At 41.4% G+C, this 15,910-nt stretch overlaps 1 protein-coding gene across 1 annotated transcript in view; it reads left to right on the top strand.

Annotated features, from left to right (window-relative positions):
- LOC135220846 (uncharacterized) overlaps positions 1-4,946 on the top strand; it is a 70,561-nt gene extending 65,615 nt beyond the window's left edge. Inside the window, exon 5 of the mRNA XM_064258406.1 lies at positions 4,103-4,946. Coding sequence (XP_064114476.1) covers positions 4,103-4,171 — 69 coding nt within the window. The 3' untranslated portion in view covers positions 4,172-4,946. The remainder of the gene's footprint in view (positions 1-4,102) is intronic.
- The last annotated feature ends 10,964 nt before the right edge of the window (positions 4,947-15,910 follow it).

Consider the following 15,910-nt stretch of genomic DNA (forward strand, 5'->3'; position numbering starts at 1 on the left):
GCTGTGGGAAATTTTGTCAGCCAGTACAATTAAAGTAACTGTGGGGAGCTTGCTTATTTTTATTTACTTAGCTTTGATTCTGCCACAGTAATTTTTGGCGCCTGAACAGGGACTGCTGATTTGGCAGCTGCAGGATGATTGGTCTAGGCTAGTGTGTATGAGTGGTGAGGAAATTTAGGATGGAATGATTGAGTGAGGTAGAGAGGCTGAAGGAGGAGTTAAGGTTGGAGAGAAACGTGAGAGAACGATTGGAAGTAGAGAATGAGAGGTTGAGGGTAGAGTGTGAAAGAGCTGAAGAGCGAGTTAGAGAAAATAGAGGAATGCTAAGGAGTGCGAAAGTGGAAACGAAAGAAAAGGTGAAAGGAGCGGAAGAGAGAATAATTGAGAAGATGGACGCAAAATTTGGAGTAATGATGAATGCAGTGCAGGAGATGATGAAGGGATTCATGGGAGAGTGAGCAGTAGGAGGTAGGCCAACTGGGTCTTTTGATGGGCGAGGAGCAATTAAGAAAGTGAAAGACCAAGTGGATAAGAGTACGAGTGATGAAGGTTATTTGGTTGTGATAAGTAAGGGAAAGAAGGGGAAGACACAGTATAAGGGAAAACCTGAGGACAAGAATAAGAAGAGGTTTAGGAAAAGAAGAAGACTAAGGGAAAGAAGACTAGTAAGGATGACTGACAGGATGAGACTAGGACTGAATACGTTGGGGAAAGGGCTAAGAGTGATTTATATAGCGGTGAGTGGAATCAGGCAGGTAAAAAGAAGGGTAAGAAGAATGTAATCAAGAGCATGGATGTTAGTATGGAAGTTGATTCATTGTATTCGGAAGAGGTTAAGAGGGATCAGAATGGAAGTAGTAACAGTGAGATTGAGAATGAACAGGAAGTACAAAAGGCCATGTATATGAGAGAGGTACCCCGTTGTGCACAGTACGAGAAATATTGTAGTAGGGATGTAGGGGATTTTTATTAAGGAATATGAGAAGTATTGTGCGGCTAAGTATGGGGGTAACGAGAGTCTGGGCAAGAAAGTTGGGTAGCTTTTTGAAGAGATTTTTGTTGAGTATGTATGGGGCAATTATGAGTGTAGGGAATGTGCCGTATGAGAGTGTGAAAGCCAGGATTGTGGAACAGGCAAAGAGGATAAAGAGTAGCGTTAGATATAGGAGAAAACATGATTTTGAAGAGGCAAGAATGAATGTTGGTGAGTCATTGTCAATGTATGTGTGCAAGTTGGAAACATTAGCTAGGAAAAAGTTTGGGGACGAAGGGATAAATGAGTGTAAAGAGTTAGTGAGGAAGTTATTTGTGACTGTGCCTGAGATTGTGTATGAGTTTTTAAGTCTGAAATGTAAGGAGAAAATGCGATGGACAAATGAAAGGTTAGCGTAGAACCACATTTTCGAAATAGTAGAGGATTATGAGTTAGATGGGTGTATGAAAGAGTAGAAGTATTAGTGTTAGGACTAAATTGGCTGAGGGTATACCAGAGTTTAAGAGCTATAGGGAGGCAGTTTTAGAAGGACCGAGGCAAGTGGCAGAGCGAGTGGTTGATAGGAGTGTGAGAGCAAGTAATGTAAGTTTATTTAACCTAAGAGGGATTGGAGTGCAAGCATTGGAAGGGTAGGGTCCGTTAGTCGTGAACGAGGACAGCAGTGCCATAGATATGGAAAGCAAGGACATAAGAAGAATGAATGTTGGTGGGTGTTAGGAGTGTGTTTCTGGTGTGGACAGACAGGTTATATAGTGAGTGAATGTAAGAAAGATAGGGATGTTAAATGTTACAAGTGTGGACAGATAGGGCATGTAGCTAGTGGATGTTGGGTCCTCATATGAATGTGGTTTGCGGCAACTGTGGAAAGAATGGACATTATGCGAGGATGTGTAAAGAACCATGAGCGAAATGTGTCGAATGTGGAATGGATGGTCATGTGGCGAGTGTGTATAGGCAAAAGAGGATGAGTCAGGCTGGGAATTTGGGAAACTAGTTGTTAAGGGGATTCAGTTTGGTGGGTCCTCTAGTGTGTGGCAGTATGTTCGGGAGAATCCGATGAGTGAATGGTTGAGGGTGAATAAGTATAAGCTGGGTGTCAGTGAACAAATGGGTCTGGGAGATCAACAGTTAGTGTTGGTGGAGTATGGAAGAAAGCAGAAGAGTGTAGAGAAAGGAAGTGGAAGGAAGAAACATGAACGGCATGATAAGGGTGTTAGTGGTAGGATACGAATGGTTGATAAGTGTGTAATGCGGATGACTTTGAGGAAAGGAATGATACTTATAGTGTATGTAGGTTTAAGTTAACAGGGATAAGTGGGAGTTCAGTGGGAAGGAAACTTAGTAGTAAGGAGGTAGTTGATAGTATGGATAAGTCTTTGCAAGAGTTTGACAGCTGTATAGATGAACTGAGTGGCTACAATATGCAATCTTTTTTATTGCATTAGCATTAGGAGCTCATATTAGCAAACTGGGCTCACATAGACGGCGACAATACATCACACAAATTGCTGACCATCAGTTATTATTGTCCTCTGGCCTGTCATTCCTAGCCAAGAATGGGATTCCTTTAAGAAGGAAATCTCCTATTCTAATTAGACTAGAATTGGTAGACAAAACATTATCCCATGTTCAAACACTTAAAGTTTACCTAGAGGTCACGGCAGACATCTCAAAAAGTCTTTTTTTCCCTACACTTTAGCAACACTTGCCACAAACTCGAACAAATTCAACTACTCTGTGTATCAGTAAGTGACATGGATGGTGTTGACCCATAGGCACTACAGCGGCAAACCATGGGTATTCCTAACAGGCGGGTATGCTAACTAACACTGCGGAAGGTTTGACAATACTGCAACCATACCCACCATGCTTAGGTAAGTCACCACAGAGCTTCACCCTAAAAAACATAAGTTTGCACTAGTTTCATGTTCTTTGTTACCAAACCTAAAGGTATTTGGAATAAAGAATGGGTCCTTGAAACGTGGTTTGACCCTGAACCAAAATTGTTTTTCGGTTGTTGGGATTAAAATTCAATAGCTTTTCGTTACCTGTCAATTTCTTTGTGAAGCTCTTTGAGGATGAGACAATGATTACGCTATCAAAAAACAGGTTTTGACCTAGGAAAAACCTATGTTTGGTAGTTGCTGTTGAGTCCCCAGAACCCTCCCCCTTCGCTGATGAAAAGACATGGGATTTGGGTAAGGGATCATCCTGCATTGACCAATGGGAAGGAATGGCGGCTTGGTTGGATTTTGGTCGTACATAAACAATATGACGGTCCATATGGACATAACCACTTCTTCTTCTTGTGGTTTTTCATGTAGGTAAATTAGGTATAGGTATTAGCATTTGCTGAGGACGATAGAAAGTGCCGTCTTATTCTGAGTCTGTTTATACTCTATTATGTGTTATAATATTTATCATTAAGACACAATATCCGGCCAAAAATAGGCAAATTTTCCATGTATAATGTGGATATACATTCCACAGAAAAATCTGCAAACAGGTGAAGCATCGAATCCTGAACCACAAATAGGCTTGGTCGACTCTTATTTTTGTTTGTCTATCATTTCAGCACTTGAAAAACTTGTACAGTCAGTCCCAAGTTATTGGTGGACTCTGTTATTGGCGATCCAGTTTTATGGCACCATAAAGGACTGAGTTCCAGTTATTGGTGCCATAAGGATGCTTATGGCTGTAGAGGTGCTTATGCCACCATAACCAGTTATCAGCCCCATTATGGCGTCATAAATCACCAAATTTTGGTTAATGGCGGTTTTCGCTTATCAGCACACCCCAGGCATGGGAACACACAAACTCACTCACGCACAAGAATATGTATCGCCCCCCCCCCCCACACCAAACACACACACACACACACACACCGCCACCGATAACATGGGACTGCTTGTATTTTAAAGGTTTTTGTTTTGGAATTTCATGTAAAGGGTTTAGGTCTTTAGAAGCCATTCATGCATCTTAATGCTTCTCCTGTAGAGTGTTCTTCCTTTTACTAAAATTATAAATTTCTTTTTATTGTGATGTGCATTATTTCTTGTAAATGTACATTACATTTGTTATTTAACGATTTAAAATTTTTATCCTCAGCGTAAGAGACCTTTCAAGACCTATGGTGCGAAGAAGTGTGCAGCCAGTGGAAATACCTCCCTTCCATGAAGCATATCTCTTAATTAGGATTATCATTTTGAGAAGAAATTAAGTAATCATAGACTGATTAGACTACTGTTCTGAATTGTAACATATTATTTATGCTAGCACTCTAATGTAACATACAAGACATTATTTCTTATCAGCAAATGTAATTTAGTAGCTGAGACAAAGCAGGATTTTGTTTTTGTGTCTGAATTTAACTGTTCTTTAATATTCATGGGTACTTGTTTTAGTGTCAAGGAAAAAGTTCACTCAAATATGTTACCTTATTTCTGTTAAGAATTCATTTGTTTCCCTGTTGGAGATATATTTGCATTAGTTTTATTGTGTTAGGTGCATAGTTTTACTTTCATGGTAAAGGATAGCTTTATAGAACATACTATTGGTGTTTGTCATTTGAGTACTATATACCCTACCTGTACAAGATTTTGGCTGTTATATAGGGTTTTGATTTAAAAATATATTTTAGTGAAGTCAGTGTTCATGGAAGTAACTTTTCATTTTAACAGAATAATGCTTATTTGCTATTACGTGCAGTGGCAATATTCACGCTTTCCTTACAGAATATTTGAAATTTGTTTTGCCCTGAGTATAAATGGGAAATGTCTTTTTATGGAAAATTTTTATTTACTATTGTACAAAATAGTAATCTTTTTAAAATGCTTTACTTGAAATAATTTGCACCTTCATTTTCACACATTAAACCTCAAGACTAATAAAAGTTACTGATACCTTCATTGATTAAAAGTATCCATGTTAGAATACTCATATTACTTTGTTTTGTAAATTATTTTATTATCCCCTATCTGGACATTCAGAAAGAAGAATTAGAGGGAACTTGCTGTATTTTAATGTATTGTTTACAGTTAGGAAGTCTCTTAAATGTAAGTTTACCCTTATAGCTACTTGACCTGAGCATGTGTGATATTAAGGGGAGAAATTAATTGAAAAACTGACTAAGTATTCCTAAAATGGGATTAATTTGCATTTTGAAAGCTTATATTTTTTTTACATTTGCATATAGTTTATCCAAAATAGTTTTTTAAACATTTGTTTCTATACAAAGTATTTTTTCTAATGGTCTAAAATCTCAGTGAGAGAATTCCTTGATAAAGCCACATGGTTTCACCATGAGATATTTATATTCAGTGTTGAAGGTGTGTGAATGGTGCAAGAACATTAACTGGGGAAACAGGCAGGATATCTCTCTCTCTCTCTCTCTCTCTCTCTCTCTCTCTCTCTCTCTCTCTCTCTCTCTCTCTAACTGTCAGTACACTTTGTAGTGTGGTGTATTACCCCAGCTGCATGAATACAATTATATATTTCATGCAGTTTACTTGTCTTTGTCTTGCTCTCCAACTTCTCAAACACCCCGTTTTCTTAAGCTTGATAAATTAAAAATGACAAATTTTCTAAGACAATTTGTATTTTTCATAGCTACAAACCTGAGTTCTTAACAATAGGATAATTTTCTAGTGCCCAGCTGGATCCGGTTAAACAATTGGAGACTGAAAAGCAAGGAATCTGTGAGATCTGACAATCCAGGATGTCATAAGATGACAGAGGGGTGGCTAAAGGTGGGCAGTAAAATGTTACGACCTCAGGTTTGTAGGTATGAAAAATAGAAATTGTCTTAGAAAATTTGTCATTTGTTCATATGCGAACAAACTTTCAGTCTTAACAATAGGATAGACTTATACTTTGTGGGAGGCACAGACATCCTAAACCGGCTGGGGGCCAACCCACCAGTCCAACTCCAAAAGAAATATCTACAGGAGAGGAACTAATGCCCATGAGAAGCTAGATAAACTGATATCCAACAACTTGGCCAACTGGGTTACATACAGTAATATATGAGAAGATTCATTGCAGTAGGGAACTGAAGAGATATTCTGACTGTTCGATAACAAACAAATGCATCAGGATTTGTTATCACTCCACACACCTCCTTGCTAGAGAGTGGAGTATATGCTACTGAATAGAGGGTTTGACTGATTGAACACAAGTGACATGTCTATTCCTCAACCCGCCCGAATAAGACCAGCCAACTCACTTATTCTCTTTTCCATACAATCGGTTGGACAGACACCACAGGACCCAAGGAAAAAGTGTCCATAGATCTGTAGGCAACATCCTTAAGATAGAAAGAGGTGAACATGGACTGGTGTAACCGAGTACCAGCACTCAGAACTCTTATGAACAGCCAAATTCTTCTTGAAAGCCAGAGAGGGACCAATACCCCTGACGTCATGTGTTCTAGCCCTGACAGGACACAACCAGTTCTTGAGAATCACTGCCCACAAAGTCATCTAGAGATAGAATGGAAAATGAGGCGAACCTGGCATCCCCAACTCTTTTTGAAGAAGCCAAGGCCAAGAGGAAACCCATTTTGAGTGTCAGGTTCCTGTCTGATGAATGATGTAAGGCTCATAGGGAGCTTTAGTGAAAATTCTCAGGACCAAGGAAACATCCCACGTTGGAGGCTTAAGCTCCCTCGGAGAACGCAACTGCTCAAACCCTTTAAACAGCAAGGAGAGTTCCCAGGATGAGATGTCAACACCACTAAGATGTAACACTAAACTCCGGGCCGCCCTGTATCCTCTAATAGTGGAAACGGACAAGCCTTTCTCATCCCTGAGGAAGACCAAAAAGTCTGTTATGTGCTGAATAGAGGTTTTGAGTGGAGAAAAACCCCGTTTATAACACCAATCACAGTAGATTGCCCATTTACCTTGGTTAAGTTAAGTATATCTTAGTTTTACCAGACTACTGAGCTGATTAACAGCTCTCCTAGGGCTGGCCCGAAGGATTAGATATTTTTACAGGGCCAGGAACCAACTGGTCACCTAGCAACGGGACCTACAGGTTATTGTGGGATCCGAACCACACTATATCGAGACATTAATTTCTATCACCAGAAATAAATTAATCTGATTCCGCATTGGCAGAGCTGGGAATCGAACTTCGGACCACCGGATCGGCAGCAGAGCACGAAAACCACTCTCCAGCAGGGAACTATATTTACCTTGTTAACCCTCTTACGCCGACTGGACGTATTGTACGTCAACAGTTTTTGTCTCCCGTGTGCCGACTGGACGTATTTTACATCGACTTACAAAAGTTTTTTTTAAAATTCGCGGAAAAATACTTATAGGCCTACCAGCCTAAAACTTTTGAATCACGCGCCTTGGGGGATGCTGGGAGTTCACGGATCAAGGTGATGATTTGTTTACAATCGTTACGCAGGCGCGCAAGCGCGAATTTCTTTCTTGCCGCACTAAAAAGTATCTGTGACACATCTCTGAAATTATTTCGTCACTTTGACATAATTTTTGTACCATTGTAAATTAGCTGTTACATGAAGTATTATATATGAAAATGTGCGCATTTTTATGTAGAATACAACAATAAAATACTCATGATTGTAGCTTTTATCAGTTTTGAGATATTTTCATATAAATAACGATAATTGCCAAAATTTCAACCTTCGGTCAACTTTGACTCTACCGAAATGGTCGAAAAAACGCAATTGTAAGCTAAAACGCTTATATTTTAGTAATATTCAATCATTTACCTTAATTTTGCAACTAATTGGAAGTCTCTAGCACAATATTTCGATTTATGGTGAATTTATGAAAAAACTTTCCTTGCGTCCGTGCGACAACTCTTCCGAAAAAAATCATACATGTGATTGTGGTAATGTTTGCACCATTTTAAAATTAGTCGTTATATAAAGTTTTATATATGGAAATGTGCGCAATTTCATGCTCAATACAACTAAAAAAAACCCATGGTTGTAGCTTTTATCAGTTTTGAGATATTTTCATATAAATAACGATAATTGCCAAAATTTCATCCTTTGGTCAACTTTGACTCTACCAAAATGGTCAAAAAACGCAATTGTAAGCTAAAACGCTTATATTCTAGTAATATTCAAGCATTTACCTTCATTTTGCAACAAATTGGAAGTCTCTAGCGCAATATTTCGATTTATGGTGAAATTATGAAAAAAATAACATTTTCTTTACGTCCGCGCGGTAACTCTTCCGAAAAAATCATACGTGCGATTGTGGTAATGTTTGCACCATTTTAAATTAGCCGTTACATAAAGTTTTATATATGAAAATGTGCGCAATTTCATGTAGAATACAACCAAAAAATAATTGAAGGTTGTAGCTTTTCTCATTTTCGAAATATTTGCATATAAATCACGATAAATAGAAAAAAAACCATGTTCGGTCAACTTTGACTACCGAAATGGTCGAAAAAACGCAATTGTAAGCTAAAATCTTACAGTCTAGTAATATTCAGTCATTTATCTTCATCTTGAAACAAATTCGAAGTCTCTAGCAAAATATTTAGATTTATGGTGAATTTAAAAAAAATTTTCCTTCCCTCCACGCGCGGATTCTCCGCCACAAATCTCCGAAATACGTACGTCCCATTCTCGGAATATTTGCTCCGTTTCATATTAGGCATTTCATAGAGTTTTATATATGAAAATGTGCGCAATTTCATGTAGAATAAAACGAAAAATATTTGAAGGTTGTAGCTTTTCTTATTTCCGAAATAATTGCATATAAAAAATATATATATAAAAATTCGACATTCGGTCAACTTTAACTCGTCAGATATGGTCGAAAACTGCAATTGTAAGCTTACAGTATAGTAATATTCAATCATTTATCTTCATTTTGAAAGAAATTGGAAGTCTCTAGGACAATATTTAGATTTATGGTGAATTTTTTAAAAAAAATATTTGTTTATGTCCGAGCGTTACGAATTCATGCAATATTTTGTGATAATATTTTCTCTGTGTTGCTTTTATCGCAATTTAGTGTACATTACAACGAAAAAAAGTAACTTGTTACCTTTAACCGTTTTGCGCACAGCGCGATTTGAATACAATTATATATGAAATTTCGTTTTTGCGCTATCATATATCGCATTATTTATATATGATAATGATAATTTTTTTCATTTCTGATGGTTGCATACTAAACTTCAGGCAATGACAAAAAGAGGAGCCAAAAATGAACTCTTAATCTTGAAAACTAAGCGAGCTGTGAGTTTTTAAAAAAAATATTTTTTCCGCTTCCGCGCTCACTCCGAAACCCCTCCGGCACACGGGAGACAATTTTTTATTTACCGCTCCGGCGTAAGAGGGTTAAATGGCAGAGTTAGATTTCCTGAGATTACTGTACATATGTCCTGCTTCTTCTGAGAAAAGCATCTCACTCAGAGGAGATACTTGATAACCTCCAAACGTGAAGAGACAGGGATTCTACTGACTGGTGGAATCTTTCTTTGTGTGGCTGACAAAGAAGATGCTGCCAAGGGGGAATCTCCCTCGGCACCTCTGACAACGACAGCAGATCCGGAAACCATTCCACTTGCAGCCACAGAAGAGCTACTAATGTCATCCTGAGATTTTGAGAGTTCATCATCCTGTTCAGTACTTGGTGGATCAAACAAAACAGAGGGAAGGCATACACCTCCAGGTTGTCCCAAAGATTTTGGAACTCGTCCTCCGCTAACGCCAGAGGATCTGGAACTATCGAACAGAAAAAAACTTTTCCTGATGAACCGGGTTGCAAAGAGGTCCAGCATAGGTCTCCCCATAACCTGGAAAAGCCTGTCCGTCATGACCTGATGAAGGGACCACGCTGTGACTAGGACTTGATCACGACGACTGAGCTTGTCTGCAACAACATTCCTTTTGCCCAGGATATAGTACCTGGCTGAGAGCTCAACTAAATTGTTTACCACCCACTGGTGAATCTCGACTGTCAAAGTGTGAAGTTGACGCGAAACCAGGACCCCCTCTTTGTTCACATAAGTGACCACCATGGTGGTGTTCGATAAGAGAATGACAGAATGTCCCTCTACTTTCTCCTGAAATTCCTTCAGACCCTGAAAGGCTTACTTTAACTCTAACCCGTTGGTATGTTGCCTTCTGTCCTCCAAACTCCAAATGCCCAAAGTAATGATGCTGCCTAAATGAGCGCCCCAACCTGCGAAGGAGGCATCCGAAAACAGAAGAAGTCCAGGGGAAGAGAGCGCAGAGGAACACTCTCCAGGAGATTCTGATCGTCCAATCACCAACGAAGATCTTCTCTCACTTCTAGGGACAGAGGAACCCTTATCAGGGGTGAGTCCCCCACCGAAGACCAGAAGTCCCTCTGTCTCCATTATAGAGACCGAAGATGAAGTCACCCATGAGGGACCAGCTTCTCCAGAGAAGATAAAATTCCCAGAAGAACCTGCCACTGATGAGCTGACTGATCCGGCTGCGACAGGAAGTCATGTGCCACTACTTGCAACTTCTCCGACCTCTGATCTGAAGGAAAAACCCTCAACACTACTGTATTGATGACCATGCATAGATAAAGAATTCTTTGACTGGGTACAAGATTCGATTTCTCTAGGTTCACCAAGATACCGAGTTCCAGACAAAACTGATGCAGATCTCTGTCCTGCAGCAGCTTCTCTCTGGAATTCGCTAAGACCAACCAGTTGTTGAGGTACCTCAGCAGATGGATCCCTTGAGCATGAGCCCAAGTCAAGACAAGAGAGAAGACCCTTGTGAACACCTGAGGTGACATGGTCAATACGAAGCTCAGGACTTTGAACTGGAACACCTTGTCTCTGAGAGAGAAGCGAAGGAACTTCCTGGACAATGGATGAATGGAGATTTGGAATTACATATCCCTTAGATCTATTGACAACATGAAGTCGTTTTTCCTCACCGCTGCCAACACCGATCGCAGGGTCTCCATCTTGAACCTCGTTTCCCTGATTAAATGATTCAAGGTGGATTGGTCGATCACAGGCCTCCAGCCCCCTGATGCCTTTGGTACCAAGAAAATGTGACTGTAAAACCCCGGAAATGGACGCACCACTTCCTCTATCGCACCCTTGTCCAGCATTTTCTGCACTTCCTCCCGGAGAGTTAAGAACTTTGGAGAATCGGGGGAATACACTTGCCTGAGCAGAAATCTGTCCGAGAAGGGGGGGTGTTAGAAGTCGAACAGTAGTAGATACCCCACCAGAAGGACATCTACTACCCACTTCCCCACCCCATAACTCTGCCACTTGGCCCACTGGCCCGCCAGGCACCCCCCCTACCCATGGCAAAGGAGAGGGAGAGGTGCCCAACCTATCGACAACCCCCTCTTATTTCTACCCCTGGAGCCCCTCCTTGACCTGTAAGAGTGGGGCCGAAAGGGACATTGGTCATCCAACTTAGGCTGAGATGACGAATGGGAGGGCCCAGCCAAAGCAGAACTTCTAGACGGCTTACTAGGCGACGATCTCTGCATTTGTTGCTGAACAGGAGGAGGAGGAGGAGGGGAATGTCTCCAAGAATGAGACTCTGACTTGGAGACAGCCTGGTGCACCAACTTGTCCTCTTTGTGTCAGCTTGCTGCCGGTCTATCACGTCCTCCAGCTCAGTCCGAGGAAACAGGAACTGAAAATCCAACAGATCCCCATTCCTGAGTGCCAAGGACTCAAGGTCAACCAATCTTGACATCCTGGACAACGTTGCATCTCTAATGATCAGAAGATTAGTCCACAAATTGACACTCAAGTTGGGCAACATACGAAAACGCCTTGCCCCCAGACTGCAACAAACTGGCAAGAGAAGCACTCACCAACCCTTCTGCAGACCTGTCAGACGCAATCTTGGCAATGGCCTTCAACCTCAAGTCTAACCATGACACTGTCTGGAACATGGAGGCTGCCATAGACGCCAAAGCTGAGGCATCCTGCAAAGACAAGGACAGCGCCACGGACCTCACCTGCTTCAAAGTCAACCCTGGCTTGAGACGTATGATGTCTGGGTTAAGATGTCGAGGCAACAAGCAGATAGAGTTCATAGCATAATACTTCCTATGCCTCATGAGTGGTGGAGGAAGCAACTTGGAAGAACCCTTTGACCAAAGAGACCCATCCTGGTCTGACACAGACGTTCACCTTCAGCAAGGCTGACTGGACATGACTCGATAAAGGAAGCTGAAAAGACGACTTAGGATCTTGCGTAGCCCCCAGCAAGGCTTCCAAGTAAGTAGGAGTGAAAGATGACCGAGCTTGAGCCCTAATCTCCAGATTGGTAAACCCACAAATGAGATCAACAACCGCTGTAAAGGAAGACAAAAACTATTATGTGTCTCCTTCCTCCTGCTCTGGTGATGGAGACCGATGACGAGAAGATGCAGACTTATTCAACACCTTCCTCGTGCAAACCAACTGCAGACCCAGATAAAGAACCTGAAGCACCAGCCAACACAGATACCAAAGACATGTCTGTACTGGAGCCACGCATCAACTCCTGCAATGAACCAATCACAATACTTGGAACACTACTACGAACACTCGCAATAGATGACTCGCGTACATGTCCACATATGCGCCCGTGTGGAGCATACATACGTACAAACTCTTGACACAGAACAAGAATTCCTCGAGTTGAACCACAAACAGCATCATCGGGAGGGGAAGGCTGCACACTTCCACATTTACAACTTTTGATCTTTTCACAGGTGCCTTAAGATCCTTACGACGACGAATAGGTACTGGAGCAGAACCAGCAGATAAATTACCAACATGCACACATGTGTGAGGCCACAACATGCTCATGTCCTGAAGAAGAGGACAAAACAGTAACAGCAGATTGCGCAGGGAAAGGAGACGAAACACTAACACTCTCAGGAACGCTCTTCACTCGACAAAGAAATAACTAAGTCTTTAACCCTCCAACGCTTGATATGCCGATGCGGTGGAGATGGAGGGGAGGAAGACAGTACTCCTCTCTTACACCCTCTTAGCTCACAGCCTTCTTAGCAGAGAAGGCAGCAAATCTGTCCTTCAAAACAGATTCCAATCTCTTAAGAACCGCATGACATAAAGCCTCAGACGGATCCGCAAGAGGTCCCAACCGATGACACCAATGTAGCAGGGAGTGACGTCACCGATGGAACTGGGAGTGACGTCACCAACAGCGCTGAGAAAAACGTCATGGCCTCCCCCTGACCTAAGCTAGCAGTAGACCTCGCTGGCGGAGCAAAGATGATACTCAGGCAGCGCACTATAAAATGGCTGACTGCAGGCACCAACACAGAGAAGGCCAGGGTGAGAAGGTAGAGCTGGGGGGCGCCTGAGGGGTGAGGCGAGCATCCATGAAATGTGTCAACAAACCCTCCAAGGAGGGTGAACCCCGTAGACCAAGCGACGCTAAGAGCATCCCCATTTTGGACACTTCTGATCCTGAAAGAGAAGAAACTGATGAAATAGCCTTCTCCCTCCCAGGAAGCAAATTAACCCCAGAGGGAGAGGGAGCAACATTACACATTAAATCAGCCTGAGAGCCTCCCGATACTTCCAACGACGAATTAATGCAAGAAAAGGAAGGAGACAGGCACACAAACTCTAGAATCATGGGGTGTGACAGAGGAAGAGGTTGAAGCATTTGGGCAACGTGATGAAAACCCTTCCCACGAAGGAAGAGTAGAAACTCTACAATGCTCCCTCTTACTATAAAATATCTTCCACTGCAATTTAGGTCACGCACTACATTCTGGGCAGGGATTCGTTATAGTACAAAAATTAGTACGACAATTACTGCACGTGGGATGGGAAACAAGAATACGGGAAACCTCGAGTTCCTGGGTACATATGTTGGTGAGGCCGAAAAGATATAGAGGAAGCCATGATAACACAAGCACACACACACACACAAGCAAAAGAGCAAAAATGGGCAAACAACCAGGATGGCGGAGAGTAAGCAATGGCGTCGGTCACCCAGGCAGTTAAGAAAAAGACTAAACACAAAAGCATGGGTGCGTGGTCTTTGACCAGTTTTCACCCGATATACGCACGCATTTCAAGATCTCACAGATTCCTTGCTTTTCAATCTGATTGTTTAACCGGATGCAGCTAAGGGCTAGAAAATTATCCTATTGTTAAGACTGAAGGTTTGCTTGCAAATGAACAATAGTACTATCACTAGGACTGAATTCTATCACGAAAGCTAATGGCTGCATTGGTATTAGTCGCTCACTAACCCAAAAAGTTTGGACATAAAAGATTTTAATATGAATATTCATATTGAAATCTGAATGGGGAAACTATCTTTTGTAGCTGGATTCCAGAGGTGTGTTGGTCCTGGTGGTAGGACTCCTGCCATTCTTTATCTTTTGTCTGACAGTAAGTAGAGTTTGAATTATTGCATTTTTTATTTCAGTGATGTCTGTCCCACCAAGTTGGTTGGGCCTACATGTTTTATACACAAGTTATGTTAGGGCCATTCCCATAGGGTAGGGCCCCCTCGATATGGGACCACCTTGACATGGTGAGGGGGCTCTTGAACCCCAGGAATTAGTTCCCGGGTTTGAGTCCAAGAGTCTCATATTTTTTTGTATATATTCATTTGGAGTAATATTGTGGAATTTTCCACCTTTTGTAAAATTTATTGGACCTGACAAATGGAAAAAGATATCATAGCTGGGATTGGGTTTATATCCGAAGCTAAATAATGGGAGCTGTGGTAGGATCATCAATTACCCAATAATGTTTGGACCTGAGAGATATCAGATTGATAACTCAAGGGCAGAACTATTCTTCAGGGCTGGACCACGGATTCCAGGGCGGGTTCTGGTTCTGGGGATAGGACTCTCGGCATTCTTTCCAGTTTGGCCATAACGTGGTTAGGGTGGGGATGATTGTATTCTTGTAATATTCTCAGTCCTAGCAAGCGTGTTTGGCTTACACTTGCGCCACTCTAACCATGTTGTGCCATCCCCATTGGGGTAGGGTAGGGACACAAACATTTGGGAGTCAGCTCTCACTTGTGCCATTGGTGGAAGAATAAACGTTATGAAAGGCTGATGATATTTTTTTAATATTTTCAGGTTTAATTTTTCTTATTTTTTCGTTATAAAGATTATATGACTAGTAACCATAAGGATTCTAGTACCCCTGGTCCTTTTGATGATGATTTGGCACAGATAATGACCCGTGACATGAACTTGACCGTGGATATGGAATGCTCCAGTGGTGGTACTGCTTCTCAGGGTATTCATCATAAATTAAAAAGAACCCATTGTGGGAACACAGTAGATAGTTTGAGGGTGTTGCATGTAAAGCACATTACCTTGGAATGTGATTATGAGACTCTCTCTCTTTTGTTTGGTAGTTTTGGCAAAATAGAAGAGTTGAGGATGAACTTTGATGAAAGTGAGAAAAAATGGGAGGCATGGCTGACTTTTGGAAAACATGAAGTTGCACTCAGACCCATCAGCAGTATCAATAACATATAGATTTGTAAACAGATTGTCAAGGGAGCACTGACCGACAGGGCCCCTAAAAATATGGATGCTTACAGACCATCACAATGGGTACAAGTGGCTCAGCCAAATTTGAATGACGATGACGCTTTTGAAAGAACACCAAAACCACATTAGAACACCAAAACCTCCAATGTGGTTGGTAGTATCTGCTAGGGAGAAAAATTATAATTACTACAAATTTAGCAGATACATCCAAAAAAAGGTTGGCTGTATTGACATGGGGAACATCTCAAGGTTTGGCAAAGGCAGTGTCCTAATTCATGCTAAATCAAAGACACAGTCATACATCCTGACAGTGAAGAAATTCGAGAAAGATGATACGATAAAAGAAATTAGACCACACATGAAATTTAGTTATGGAAAAGGAGTGGTATTCGATAGAGACCTTTGTGAACTG

This window comes from Macrobrachium nipponense, chromosome 2 (genome assembly GCF_015104395.2).
Source record: "Macrobrachium nipponense isolate FS-2020 chromosome 2, ASM1510439v2, whole genome shotgun sequence".
In the NCBI taxonomy this organism is placed as follows: Eukaryota; Metazoa; Arthropoda; class Malacostraca; order Decapoda; family Palaemonidae; genus Macrobrachium; species Macrobrachium nipponense.